Raw genomic sequence first — 13,252 nt, forward strand, 5'->3', positions numbered from 1 at the left:
CTCCTTTCTTGCTTAATGGAAAACAAATTGGGAGTAAATTCCACCAGCATCGATGGCAATAGACCTCAGGAACCAGGCAGCTTCTACTTATTGCACATATGGAGTCCTATTACCTTGTAGGAGTGCTTCTTGAAAAAAGCTAGGAAGATTAAAACAGGCTTTTTGGATGGACGTCTTACTTCACTGACTTGCTATACTACTTGCTTTTCTACAGCCGTGTAGAAGACTGCACAGTAGCAAGCCAAAGAAGCAAGCAAATATTTTCCTCTTGACCACAGAAGATGCAAGGCAGCAGGAGTGGCTTCCAGCCACCTTGGTGTAGCCTGTGGATTTTGAGTTACTGCAAGGACTGAAGTAGTCCACAGGGAGAAAGAACCTCTTCAGGGCTCTGATTTGCAGCAGCAGCCTCTCAGGAGAATTGCCTGTGATCTGGGACAAAATACAAGAAAACAATTGAGGAGGTGGTCAGTGGTAAGGGGAAGAGACAGACTGACTTGCTGTTTCTTATCTTAGTGGCTTGGTGCACCTGCACTAGTCCTGGATGAATCAGCACGGTTAGTCCATTGCAGTCAGCCTCCCTGGAGTTTTCATACCCATAAAAGCTCAGCATTGACCTGTGCAGGAAATGTTGGGAAGAAGGATGGAGAATAAGATCTGTTATCGTTATGCCTGCAGTTCTGATGGCAAACAGTGCTTGTTTTCATCACTGGTGCTCCAGTGGATGCAGAAACCTTTTGTTCCAGCGCTGTTTCTTGCAACGGTGCGCCGGCAAGATCACTGTGGCCTAGGGCTACAACCTGAGCATTGCTTGATATGCAGCTTGCTCCATGACAGATAAAAATAGGGCTTGAGCTCCAGCCAAGCCGTGTCAGTGATGAGGGTGCAGCCTCCTTAGCTTGTGACTCTCAGTAGGTCTGGTGTGAGATGGATAATCACCTACAGACGGGTGAATGAGCAGGGTCATGCTGCCTGGGTCCCACCTACCGTGATGCCCTGTGGCACAGGGGAATAGCTTGCCCAAGGGGTTGCTTTCTGCCGAGAGGAGGTGAAGGAGAGGCACCTGACCAAACCCATCCCACAAATTTGGCAGCAGCAGAAGTGTAGTGCTCTGTTGGCCAGGCTGCGGGAAGATGGCTACGTGCGAGCCCAGGCCTGCATGGAGAGTGGCGTGTGTGCTGCTGTGCGCTTACTGAGCAAGCTATCGCAACTAGTGGTGAGAGATATGGCCCCAAACCATCATAAACCAGACCCTCTGCAGTAGGACCTAGGAAGGCATATTTAGAAGGAGCAGCCTTGACTGGACTTTGTCATATCCATTGTCATCTTCTAGTCCTAATTTCTCTACTTGTTCCCTCTGTTTGTCTCCTTCCTGTCCTCCTCTGCTTTTTTATGCCTCCTCACAGACTAGCAGATTCTTCAGATACCAAGGTGCTGTGTGTCATGAGCACAAAGTGCATGTGGTTCTGCAGTGCAGTTGATTGCTAACAAGGCTGAGCCAGTTCAACACAAGAGGTAGTTACTCAGGACAGCTTCCCAAAAGCCTGCTTTGCCTGCAGTTACGAGCTGCTGGAAGCCAAGTATCCCCTGTGCTTCAAGCAGAGAGCTTGCAAGTGTGGAATTATTAGCTGTAAATCTGCAGCTAATCGACCCTGCCTTCCCTAGTAAGCAGTGTACAACAGGTTTTTTAAATAGAATATAACCATGAAGTAATTGCAACATTAGGAGGACAGTCTGTGGTGAAGGAATGATTAATTTTCATTCTTTCTTCCTGGTCTTGCTGTTTCAGTTCCCTAATATCCACAGTAAATTACTTCAGTAAGTGTTACTATGTTAGATGATTGTTCTAAACGTGGCACATCACTGGAAATCAAGCTTCATTTTCCTCCTTCGTATATTGCCCATTATAGCATACCTGGCAGTTCAGTTAATGGCCTGTGAAGCACAACAGAAATCAAACTCTCCATCTGTACCTACCCCTTCTCTGAACTACTGACAGGAAGAAAGATGCCTATAGATAAATTCAGCACATATGATTTAGAAGACACAAGTGGAACATTAAAGGCCATTTTTACAATGTCATTAATATACCATAGCATTAAAGCAGTATTTATCTAATGACAGAAGTCTTCTCTTTGTGCTTTCCACTGCTGGTTTGCCCACGATAAAATATTGTTGGAATCCGCCTCCACCCCCCCTCAGCAGAAAGTAGCTGCGGACAAGTTTGGTGGTGAACATATTTGCTCACATAGGTTACTCACACCACAGATGCCCTGGGCAGCTTCTATCAGCAGCCGGCAGCGAAGCCCCTTTCCAGCATCCGAGTTTGCACGAGGACCTGGCAGGGGAATGTGCTCCTCCGCTCGCAGCCAGTGTCGGTAAATCACAGCTTGACGGGCTCACCGCCCTGCTGCTGAACTTTTAACTTGAAGCTCTAGCAGGGCGCTGAGTAGCTCCAGCTATATGACACGGAGCTGTGAAAGTAAATCACTTCGCTGGGAACAAGGGGAAGTCTAGCATATTGTTTTGCAGACTTTGCCTACAGCTTCTTTGCAGTATAAGCATAGAATATATACACCTGGGAAAGCCATTAGAGAGAGATGGACTTCCAGCACAGAGCTCACCCTTACCCCATCCCAGAGGATGAAGAGGTTGCACACAGTGTCGCTCCTGATGCTCACAACTCCACAGGAAACGAAGGCGAAAAACCGGTGTCAAAATTGCAACGTAGGCACAGTGACATAAAACTCTACAAAGAGTTTTGTGACTTTTATGCAAGATTGTAAGTTCATTCTGTTCGGCTTCGGGGTGTAACTATGGTGACATTATTCGTGTATTGTACATATGTATTTTATTATCTGAGCTTCAGGCAGGCTGTGCAAGTCATTCTCTTTGGCAACCTTTGCCACTGTTCTGCTTGATACATTGCCAGTTGTAATCGTCAACTAAAATTTGATCTGTTGCTTTAAACTTCATCGTTAATTGCATGAGAAATTTTTATCAGCAGTTGAAATGGGATTGGAATTTGTCAAGTAGTCTCTCTGACTTTAGGTTGTTTGCCTGTTATTTTGGGCAAATGGATAAACTGCTTCCCTTATGCAGAAGCATTACGTACATTGCTGGTTTTAAATGTATGATGTGTTTCAAAATGAAGTACTTTCGTATATTGAGGAGGAATGCTTTATGTTTTCATTTGGTTTTGAACTTTGTTTCATGTTTTTGCCTGGATTATACTTTGTGTGTGGCAGCACTTAACATCCTTAGTGCTTGAGAACTGTTGAGGTGATGATGAAAGATCCCTGTTTCTGCTGTGATTATTCTTCATTTATATTGATAAGGAGGATGGGGAAAGTGATTGAGGCTTTCTGCCCCAGAAGGTATACACAATCCATGGAGACCATCGGTGAGCTTTATATGCATATTCACAATGGTTTGTCCATGGGCTTGTCTGTTATGTATGGGATAGACCATCCTCCATCTGATCTCCTTGTGAAATTTGCCCACTTGTTTCATCAGGAGGGCAGTGAATATTTGGATAGTGGTTACTGTTTTCCTCTTCTGCAAAGATCTCTAGAGAGAAAGGAAAAAAAGAAAAAAGACAGCTAATAATAACTGGTAGGATGTGGCCTTGCATAGGGCTCTTCTGTGAAACAGTGTAAGAAATAGATAAAGCACATTCCTTTTTGAACCACGTGCTAGGTGTTTGCTTGCTCCCTTGGATACTGTGCAAGGAATTAATTCAATTCCTGTTGAAGGTGGTGGGTGTCAAGAGGTCTCATCCCCTTTGGGGGAAAGGCTTGGCATCTTGCAGAGAACTGAGGGCTCTGCACTTACAGGTGCAGCATGATAGCTGTATCAAAATGTGTGCATGCATGTGCATGTGTTTAAAATAATGTCAGTTGTTTAATATGCTTCCAGATAGACGTTTGAGTCAGTGGCTTTGCCAGCCACGGTCAGACTGTAATGAAACTAGACCATGGCCCTGTATTTTCTCTCCGCTATCAAATGGTACTAGGGCAGAGAGATGATCCTGAAAGGCATAGCTTTGAGAGTCTAGACATGAGTAAAAAAATGTTTGTGAAGGAAAAATCAAGTGAGCCTTTTTCTGGCCTTAATTAACTGAAACACAGCTGTACTGTCTTATGCAGATATGGACACAGTCCTGTGGAAGTAGCTAATTCCTCTGATATTTTGCAGCTACCACAGTCATTTTATGGTTGTGTGCCTTTGAGAAGCAGCCAGGGTTGCTATTTGAGTATTTTTTTGCATCCCCAGCATGGGCTTGCCAGCTTGTGTGGATCGCAGTGGGGCAGCCAGAGCATTCCCACCTTGGCCCTGGACCAACACCGGCACACCGTGAGCTGAGCTCCCTGAGATGAACCCTAACAAACCAATCAAAAATCCCATGACTTCAAACTAAATTTGTAAAATGACTTGAAGCTGTGCAGAGCTTATATAGGGAATAATTGTTTACCTGCTCTGATTTTCAGTAATATCTGCCAGACTAGATACCATACACTCTTTCACATTGCTTATTTAGAGCTTTTGAGCCAATGCTGTTATATATATTTTAGAAATAAGAATTATTTTGGAATTATCATTTATGTTTTCCTATCTGATGTCAGTCTGCAATTATTGTTAATATTTGCCCTTGTTTTCTGTAATTCTAATGCTTTTCATCATTTTTTTAGTACTTCTGCAAATTGCTTGCCTTTTCTCATCATAAAAAGTCTGTAAATGTATCTGTAATAATGATGTTTTATTGGTTTTTTGAATTAATAATTATGGGAGTACATTGCAGGGGTTTTGTTTCTGAAGAGTTTGGGAGCAGGGGGAAATGGCAGTTTTATTTCTGAGGGGATGCCATAAGTCATTATGTCCGCTGAAAAACTTGTGTTGAGCAGCCTAGTGTTAAGCTGATGCAGTTGACTTTGAGGAAAGAAAAGAGACCCACAACCAGTGGTATTGGCTATTTGGCCTAATTTTCTTTCTGTTTCTTTTTTTTTTTTACAACAGCAACATGGCGAACGCACTTGCAAATGCCATCTGTGAGCGCTGCAGGGGTGGCTTTGCCCCTGCTGAGAAAATTGTCAACAGCAACGGTGAGCTGTACCACGAGCAGTGTTTCGTCTGTGCCCAGTGCTTTCAGCAGTTTCCCGAAGGGCTCTTCTACGAGGTAAGCAGGGCAGAGTGCCCCTCTCACCCCCAGCCTTTGCCGTATGCCTTCATTCCCATACCAGAAGTAGCTACAGGCAGGTCAATAGCTTAGAAAGTCCCATGGCAAGAACTGGGCTCTGAAAGGATATACCCAGTAGAGGGAGAAAAAAGCAGAAGCATTCCTGTGCTAATTTGGAGGACATGAGTGTGTATAACCTTATTTAAATGTGTAGCTAAATGTTATCAGAAAAAAACTGCTGGAGATTTTTTTCTCAGTGCAGATTTTTTCCCTGAAGTCTGTGCCTCAGATATATCATACCAGAAATACAGAGAAAGCATACTTCTTGGAGAACAGACATATAGAGGGAAACCCCATCATCCTGCAGTCCATAAGAGGTTTATTGCTGAGTTGAGTGAGACCAGCATGGCATGTGAAAAGTTTCTTGTGGAGATGACCTGTAAGTGCGCATGCTGAGATCAGGGTGTGCAGGGAGCCCAAACCAAGATGGGGCCTATGTAAGGTCAGCTCTAGGTTTAATGAACTGGAGCATTCAAAATTAGCAATTCTACATGCTTTCAAGGGTTAAAATCTGCTCTCACTCATATTTCTCAGCCCCAGGTAGATTACCCTCAGCTCAGATGGGTATTTTGGTATCAGTGTCATTTTCTTTTGCCTTCCCCTATAGTGGAGATTCAAGATATGCCTCAGCTATCTCAAGCACAAAGTGGCTTTAGTGAAAGCTTTAGACTAGTTCATAAAATATGAAGTGATTGGTATAAGGAAGGGTAGATAATGTGAGACGGGGAATTGCTGTCTGAGAGATAAGGTCCCGCTCAAGTAGCTTGTAGTCCAACTTACAGTAATGGTTACAGGGTTTATGTCATACTGTGATCTGAAAAGGAAGGTGAGCAGTGTGTTAAAAGCACAATGTGTGCTCTCACATACAGTGTGCCATCCTTGTGGCAAGAGCACAACAGTTTATCTTCCACAGTAGTATTTCTGATTTTACAGAGCCACGTTATGTGGTGATGAGAGGCTGAGGGAGGAGTGTGGATTGGAAAAGAGACTGGCAAAGGGGATTCCTGGGGTTTGCTTTCTCTCAACTTCTTTGAGGATCAAAAGACTTTTCAGTGCTGTAGGGATTTCTGTTGCACAAATTGTGGTAAATGAGCCACTAGTGTTCCATAAGACATCAAAAGGTGAGCTGCAAGGCAGTAGCAATTAAATAAAAAAACCCACCCCCTAGATACTTACATGTTGCATTACAGTTGTTAATACATACTGAGCTGCTGCCTGCTTGCAGGCACGGTAGGGGAGTCCATCCTGACGTGTTAAGACCTGAGGCAACCATAGTGATTTGAATGTTTTAAAACTAAAATATTTGTAATTGTGTTAATAAAATTGTCTTAAAACAATAAAATGTATTTTCTCTAAATAATGAGTATTTTATTGATCCTTTTTCTGACTCAAAAAACAGTGAGACATTCCAGGGACCTCTTTCAGAAAGTTGAATGGTCTTTCTTAAAGATGAAAGTTTGAGAAATCCTGCTCTAGGCAGTCTATATCTCGTAGGGGATGGACAAGGACTGCAATGGAAAAAAAGTCTTGCTTTTGCACCTAGTCCAGGAATATTACAACCTCTCTGTTGCTCATGGGTGGCCATTCCTGAATCTCTTTGGCAGGGGCAAGTATCCTGGTGGTATTTAGATATATGGGATGTAGGTATTTTGCTTCCTACTGCTACCATGTTAATATTCATATTTATTACGGTTGGTCTGAGCACTCTCTTACTGCAGTGATACTCCCTGTTAAAGACAGTAAGTCAGAAGTGAGTGTCAGCAGATTGTCCCGGGAATGAAAATAGCTCCATGTACTAAACATGTTTTGGTTAATGTTGCTAGGGTGTTTTTCAGACTGGGTAGAAGCTTTGTTCTTGAGAAATGTTACACAGAAAGTGGAAAGTTTCAGTTAAGAATAGACACTTTTTGCTCCAGCCATTACAAAGGTAAAATAATTGTGATGAGGATAAATTAATACATAAAGACTTGTGTGTGGCATGAACTTTGCATCACCCTTCTGCCTCTAGCCCTTCTAGTGTCCAGCACAAGTTCTTGCAGTTTCTCTCCACACGAGCAAGTCTGTCTGCTGCTGTTGAAGAGAGGTACTTTTTGGTCTCTTTAAGCCCTCTGACAGCCTTCAGGTGATGGCTTATAAATCTTACCCAGGTTTCCTCCCCTGTCTATACTGGCCTGTCCTGGACATCTTCTAGACACTGGTGAGGTCAGTGGATATCCATGCTGTCCCAGTCCTTGTGCCTTTGGGGCTGTTTCAGCTGGAAAATCTTTGGCAGGGCCTTCTTCTCTGTCTCTGCACCCTTTAGGGTGTCCACGTGTGTCCTGTGCTGCCATAAAGGTTCTCACTTACCACTGAAGTGGCCAGTGAGATGACTGAACCCCAACATGTTTCCTGGTGGTGCTGCTCAGGGAGAAGGGCGGACAAGGGCACAGCTTGCTCTTCTTTCATTTGGCACCTTGGTACTAGAGATGAGAACATACTGGGTGACAGCGTTTGGGGGAGAGGGAGGGACAGCCCTCAGCCAGGCAGAGGGTAGGCTTAGGTTGGCCAGTGCTCCCGAGATGGCTGATAGTGCTCTGAGGACTTGAGATGATCTGTATCACTGTCAAGAAAAAGTGACTAGAGAAGACAGGCAGAAAGGAGATCTTCCTCTGACTGGCTTAATGCACTCTTTGAGAAGATGGATGCGTTTGGAGGTGTGGCCAGGTAACATGTTTTTCTGAGCAGGTTCCCCATGGGTAAGCACAGGCATTGTTGGTTGCCCGGGATGAGTTTGTGTTTATTCTGTGCCTGGTTAACTAAGCTAGTGTTTCTTGGAAATTAGTTCCAGCTCTTAGCAATCGGGAAGTCAAATATTCTTTCCCTGCCTATCGCAAGCCTTGCAGAGTTCCACCAGTTAGTCATTAAGTTGCTTATCACGTTTGCCGTCAAATGCTGCCGTGATAAGCTTTCACGCTGTGTTCCGTGGGCGGGGGCTGAACTGGGAGGTCAGGCCGATGGAGCTCTCCTGTGCCGTGGCACATGTCTCAAGGCTGCTTGTAGGGACCCCGATCAGCAGAGCTCGCTGTGGGCTGGCACTGGAGCCGAGCCACTTGCAGGCACAAGCGGTGCCATGCCAGAGCAGTGCCCATTTGCAGCTTGGAGGTTGCACAGCACAGCAGGAATTTTGTTGATGTCCTCATGAGCCTGTGTTAGAAATGACAATATGGATTTGTAACCAGCCGATGTTGGCCTTGTTGCATAAGGGTGTAAATGAGAGCTGTGTGCCTAATGTTGCATGGGAACTGTGGGTTTAGGACCTGCTAGGGTATATTTGTGTTCCAGTTTGCTCAGTATCATCAGTTTAGCACATTTTCTTATGCACTCAACCTAAACAAATGAGCACAAGCACATATCAGTAGAGTTTCCAAACTCACTGTACTTTACTGTCAGATGCGAAGTGGTAGCAATTCTGGTCTGCTTTTACTCCACTGCCTGGAAGCCGTGTATTCCCTAGAGGTGCTGTTGCAGAGTCTTACAACAGGTAGCAGCACACTGTCCTATACTAATAGCAGAACAGCTGGCTGAAATGGAGAGTTTTGGTGGCAGCATGCTCAGAGGGACAGGTTGGCCCCACTGTAATCAGTCAGCAGGCATTTCCTTCAGCCCACATTACTCTCGGGTCCAAGAATGGCTCCTCCTTACTAGAGGTTGCCCACATCTCCCACTGGGGAGTGTAGGCACCTCACCTTCAGACAGGGGAGCTTAGGAGAGATGAGTCCTACCCCCTGATCCAGCTGTTCATTAAGAGTCTCTTGCTGGGTGCTTTCAGAAGCAGCCCAACCTGCTCTGCACTGTGCTGAGGTGGGGGAGATGGAAGGGCTTAGAGGGGTGCATCCCACAATAGAAGAAATAGAGCAAAATCTTTATGGACTACTCCCAAGAGCTATAATTGAGGAATCTGTATCTCTGTTGTTGTTGTTGTTATTACCTTATAATAATAGTAAAATAAAATTGAGTGGCACATGACTTTTGTCTTCTAAATGAGAGGGAGTTTCTTTAAGTTTGTGGGTTTTTCTAAGATGTTTGTAATAACCTATAGGATATGTTTCCTATAATATAATAACCTATCAGACTTGTTTCTGTTCCAGTTGCACCTCAAGTGTTTTCTTAAAATGGGCTTTACCAGAAACTACCTTAGAGAAAGGGTCTTTAAAGACTCAGGTTTTGTGCATGTCTTTCCACAAAGTTAGCTAAAACCATAGAGATCAGCTGGACATTATGTCATGGTGAAATGTTCGACGTAGAGCCATTTAACTCATGGACCTCCAGTATATAACAGTCAAATGACCCTGGTTTTAAAATATGTGCTGTGGAATTTGTTACAGAAGCTCAAGACTTTCTCTGGTGGATGAACTGCTGGGTCATCCACAAAAGGCAGCACAAATGAGCTGAGAAGGTTGAAAAGATAAACAAGACTGAATGGTAACCAACCTGCCTGATGCAAACCAGAGGGGAAGAAAACCTGTTTGGTCTGCCCAGATCAACATGTGGTGGCTCTGAAATCCAAGCAAACCTAAGCATCTCCCATTGGATCACCTGTTTACACAAAACAGGAAGCTTTTGGATTTTTTTCAGTTTAAAAAGGATTTTATCCAGCAGGAAGCAAGCGCAATTCACAATGAACCAATAATTTCCATTATTCCTTGAGACAGTAATAGCCCTCTGTCTCTCAATTTTTTAAAAAAAGCTCCAGTTTAAAAATTCATCTGTTTTAGAGTATTACACTGGAAAAACACCTGATAAATTGCTAGCAGAGACTTCTGAAAGATTCTGAATGGAGCACGTGTCTTTGTGTTTCTAGTAGGTGCAATTCAGGTTGGGCACAGGAATTAAGTTTCTGATTTCAGGTATCCAGTGACTTCTAGAGTGTTTCATTAGATCCCCATCCTGCCAGTGGTTCTATATATTGCACGAGTAATTACTATATTTCTATTGTATTTAATCCTTGGAATTTCATAGTATAAAGCAGGTAATCTTGAAAGCAGTTGCTGTATTTTCTGTCTGTGCACCAAAACTTAATTTGTGGACAGTATTTTATATTACTCACTTTGTTTTGTTTTAGACCCAGTAAAAAAGAGTGGGGTTTCCTCCTGTCCCCCTTTTTCCACTGTTTTAAACTGAGACATTCAAATCCAAACATTTTATAGCATACCTAATATTGTCTATCTGGTTTTGACATGCCAGTTGGCATTTGTGTCTAGTAATGATGTGCCTGAAGGCACGTCGTTCCCTTCATTTCAGGACATATTTGCGTACGTGTTTTTACATATTCTTCAGCTAAGTTGCTAATGCAGGGCTGTAGAAGGTTTTTTTTTTTTTCCATAAGTTTTTTTTTCTATGCAAGCTTGAACTGCAGCTGAACTTCTCTAAGCTGTGAGAAATTTCAGATCCAAATCCAAATCCCTTAAGACTGGTTCCCTATTTCATCTGGTCAATGTAGTGAACTTTGTTCCTTAAAATTTGGACTCAATGATCTTAAGGGTCTTTTCCAACCTAAATGATTCTATGATTCTATGAAATAAGACTTATTTCCCTTCATGTTTTGGCTGTACTGCTCCATAAATTGCAAAGATTTCTGCCCGTGGGTGTTCTTCCTCCCCCCATACTTACTTCCTCCAGTATGCTGGGTCATTCTTGCAGGAAATATAGAGTGGGGAAGGGATCAAATGGGTTCAGGGAAAATGCTTCCCCCCACCCCAGGAAGGGTTTTCATTAGCTAATTTCCTGCCCAGAATTTGCTCAGTTGCATCAGAATTTCAGCAGTCTGTCAAAATTTAGACAGCTCTTGTGATGTAAATGGTGATGGAAAATGCCTTACGATCTCAGCAGTATTAGAACAATGGTGTGCTGTGAATGCCACATGCTAACTAGTAGCTGAATTAAGGTGGGTGGATTTAATGCCTAGCACATGGTCTTTTGTTTTGTGTAGCCTCTCATGTTTTACTACCTAATTGCATCTGGAAACAAACTGGTGTGTTATAGCATTTGTGTTAAGGGCATGCTCCTCATCCCTCTAACTCTCAGATTTTTTTCCATTTATAGTTTGAAGGGAGGAAGTACTGCGAACATGATTTTCAGATGCTTTTTGCCCCTTGCTGCCATCAATGTGGTAAGTTTTACATCGAGGTGAAGCACTTCACACTGATCACAAGTGGGAATGTCATTGGGGGAAGATGTGCAACCCTTGTGTATGCTGCCTAGGAGGTGGCCCTGTGTAGCTGATCATCTGAACTTCCAGAATGAACTAGACTTCAGAGAATTTGGGGAGCTGCTTTTCCTAAAAGTCATCAAACAGTAGGATTAAAAAAAAAAAAGTTTGCATTATTTGAGTAGTTTAGCTGTTGATCCAGGGATCCAATGAATGGACCATCCATGAACTCCTGATTATGTATACCATTCATAACTACTGATTATATATATCTTTACATCTGCATGTGCTCATATTTGGCCCTTCTCATGCAGCTGAAACCTTGCAACAAGTCTTTGTCATCTGCTCAGCTATTGTAACCCACCCATACTGTCCTGCTCCACAGAAATGGGGGCATTCTTCATCATCATCTAGTGTTATAATCAACTGATGGTCAGCTGGTCCCTCATTGTATTTTTGGAACAAATACCTTTAAGGCTTCAGTGTCTAATATCCATCCTACATAACACTGAGGGCTACTTTTTATTTGCCACTGTTGATGTAAATACTTGTGTGTCTGCTGCACCGTAATCATTTGCAAATTTTTTTCCCCCTGTGCGTGACACATCATGCTTGGGCAGGGCTGGGAAGTCATTACATTACCTGACTGTTGCTTAAAGTGGCCTGGAAGCTCTCACGTTTCTGTGGCACCTTGGCAAGGTGCTATGGCTTTCACTTATCTCAGTGAGGCTTTTCCCCATGTGAAAGGAGGGGTTGAACACTGAGAGAGGGAAGCAGATGTTATAGACCTTTGAATTTAAAGCTGCAGATGTGAACAAACAGAGAAAGAGGAAGAAATGTCTCAGTGGCAATTTCTGAGGAGCTACGCTGCCTATCTCTAGGATTTCTCCTGCCCAGCCAGTACAGCTCCCACTTGTCCTGCCCTGGCTCCTTGTAGTGCCAGCTCCCTTAAAACCTCATCAAGGTCCTGCACAGAGCTGGGCTTTGCCACTGCTTGGATTTAGTAAGCACATCCAAAATCGACAGAGCAGTTAGCGATGAGGCCTCAAGCATTCCTGACATTTCTGGAGTTCATCAGGTTTTGTTCTTGAAAAACTATGACTTCATGGGAATGCCATAGAGTCACACGCTAGATGTTATCATCCGCATCAGTTACCTGCCCAATCGCTCTCTTTTGGCAGCTGTTTGAGTTGTACATTCTCCAAAGCCAGAACTCAGCCTCCCACAGCACTGGGAAGCTGAGCTCCCAACACATTTTAGGCAGAGCCTTTGCACTGGTCAGGGGCCTTGGCCACAACATCCACGTAGAGAGCGACTAAATCATGTGTGTGGTGGACATGGCTCCACCACCTGTGCAGTACAGTCACACCATGCATGCAAAACAGTGGTTCTCACACTCTTTTTTAAATGCCTCACAGGACAGGACTCCTCATAGTAGGTCAGAAGTTGTGTGTGTTGGATTGACTGTTCTGCAGCTTCACTGCAGCTTTGTGTTTTGACTCCGTGGGAATTTTTTTGCAGGACGTCCACAGCCACCCAAGCTCAGTTGTGTGGTGCTTTGAGTATAGAGCCCCTCAAGGCTTGGTCCTAGTGGAGTAGAAACCACTGCTATTTACATGACAAGTTAAAATTGTTATCTTCTTAAAGAAAAGAAGGAGAAGGATGATTAGGACACAAGAAAGCCATATTATATAAAGAGCTCCATATATTTCTTAACAGCTTGAGAACAGATAAGTAAAAACAGGAAAGGGACTGAAAAAGGGTGATTACAGTGAGAAGGTGGAGTGCACATTGTGTGTAAAGAACAGAAGATCCTCCATCAGCAAGGACGT

The 13,252-nt window shown here is 43.6% G+C and overlaps 1 protein-coding gene across 9 annotated transcripts in view; it reads left to right on the forward strand.

The window, feature by feature from the left end:
* Positions 1-13,252, forward strand: part of LIMS1 (LIM zinc finger domain containing 1) — a 76,034-nt gene that overhangs the window by 53,118 nt on the left and 9,664 nt on the right. For 5 of the 9 annotated variants that reach the window (XR_012627580.1, XM_074859142.1, XM_074859144.1 and 2 more), the window contains exons 1-3: positions 2,474-2,779; positions 5,014-5,173; positions 11,315-11,381. Coding sequence is in view for 8 of the 9 variants with exons in the window: in XM_074859142.1 (XP_074715243.1) it covers positions 2,598-2,779; positions 5,014-5,173; positions 11,315-11,381 (409 nt within the window). In the remaining variant the exon portion in view is untranslated. Of the gene's footprint in view, positions 1-2,473; positions 2,780-5,013; positions 5,174-11,314; positions 11,382-13,252 lie in introns of those variants that run through there. The other 4 variants (XM_074859147.1, XM_074859150.1, XM_074859145.1 and 1 more) reach the window with 1 other exon arrangement.

Source organism: Strix uralensis, chromosome 2, assembly GCF_047716275.1.
Source record: "Strix uralensis isolate ZFMK-TIS-50842 chromosome 2, bStrUra1, whole genome shotgun sequence".
Classification (NCBI taxonomy): domain Eukaryota; kingdom Metazoa; phylum Chordata; class Aves; order Strigiformes; family Strigidae; genus Strix; species Strix uralensis.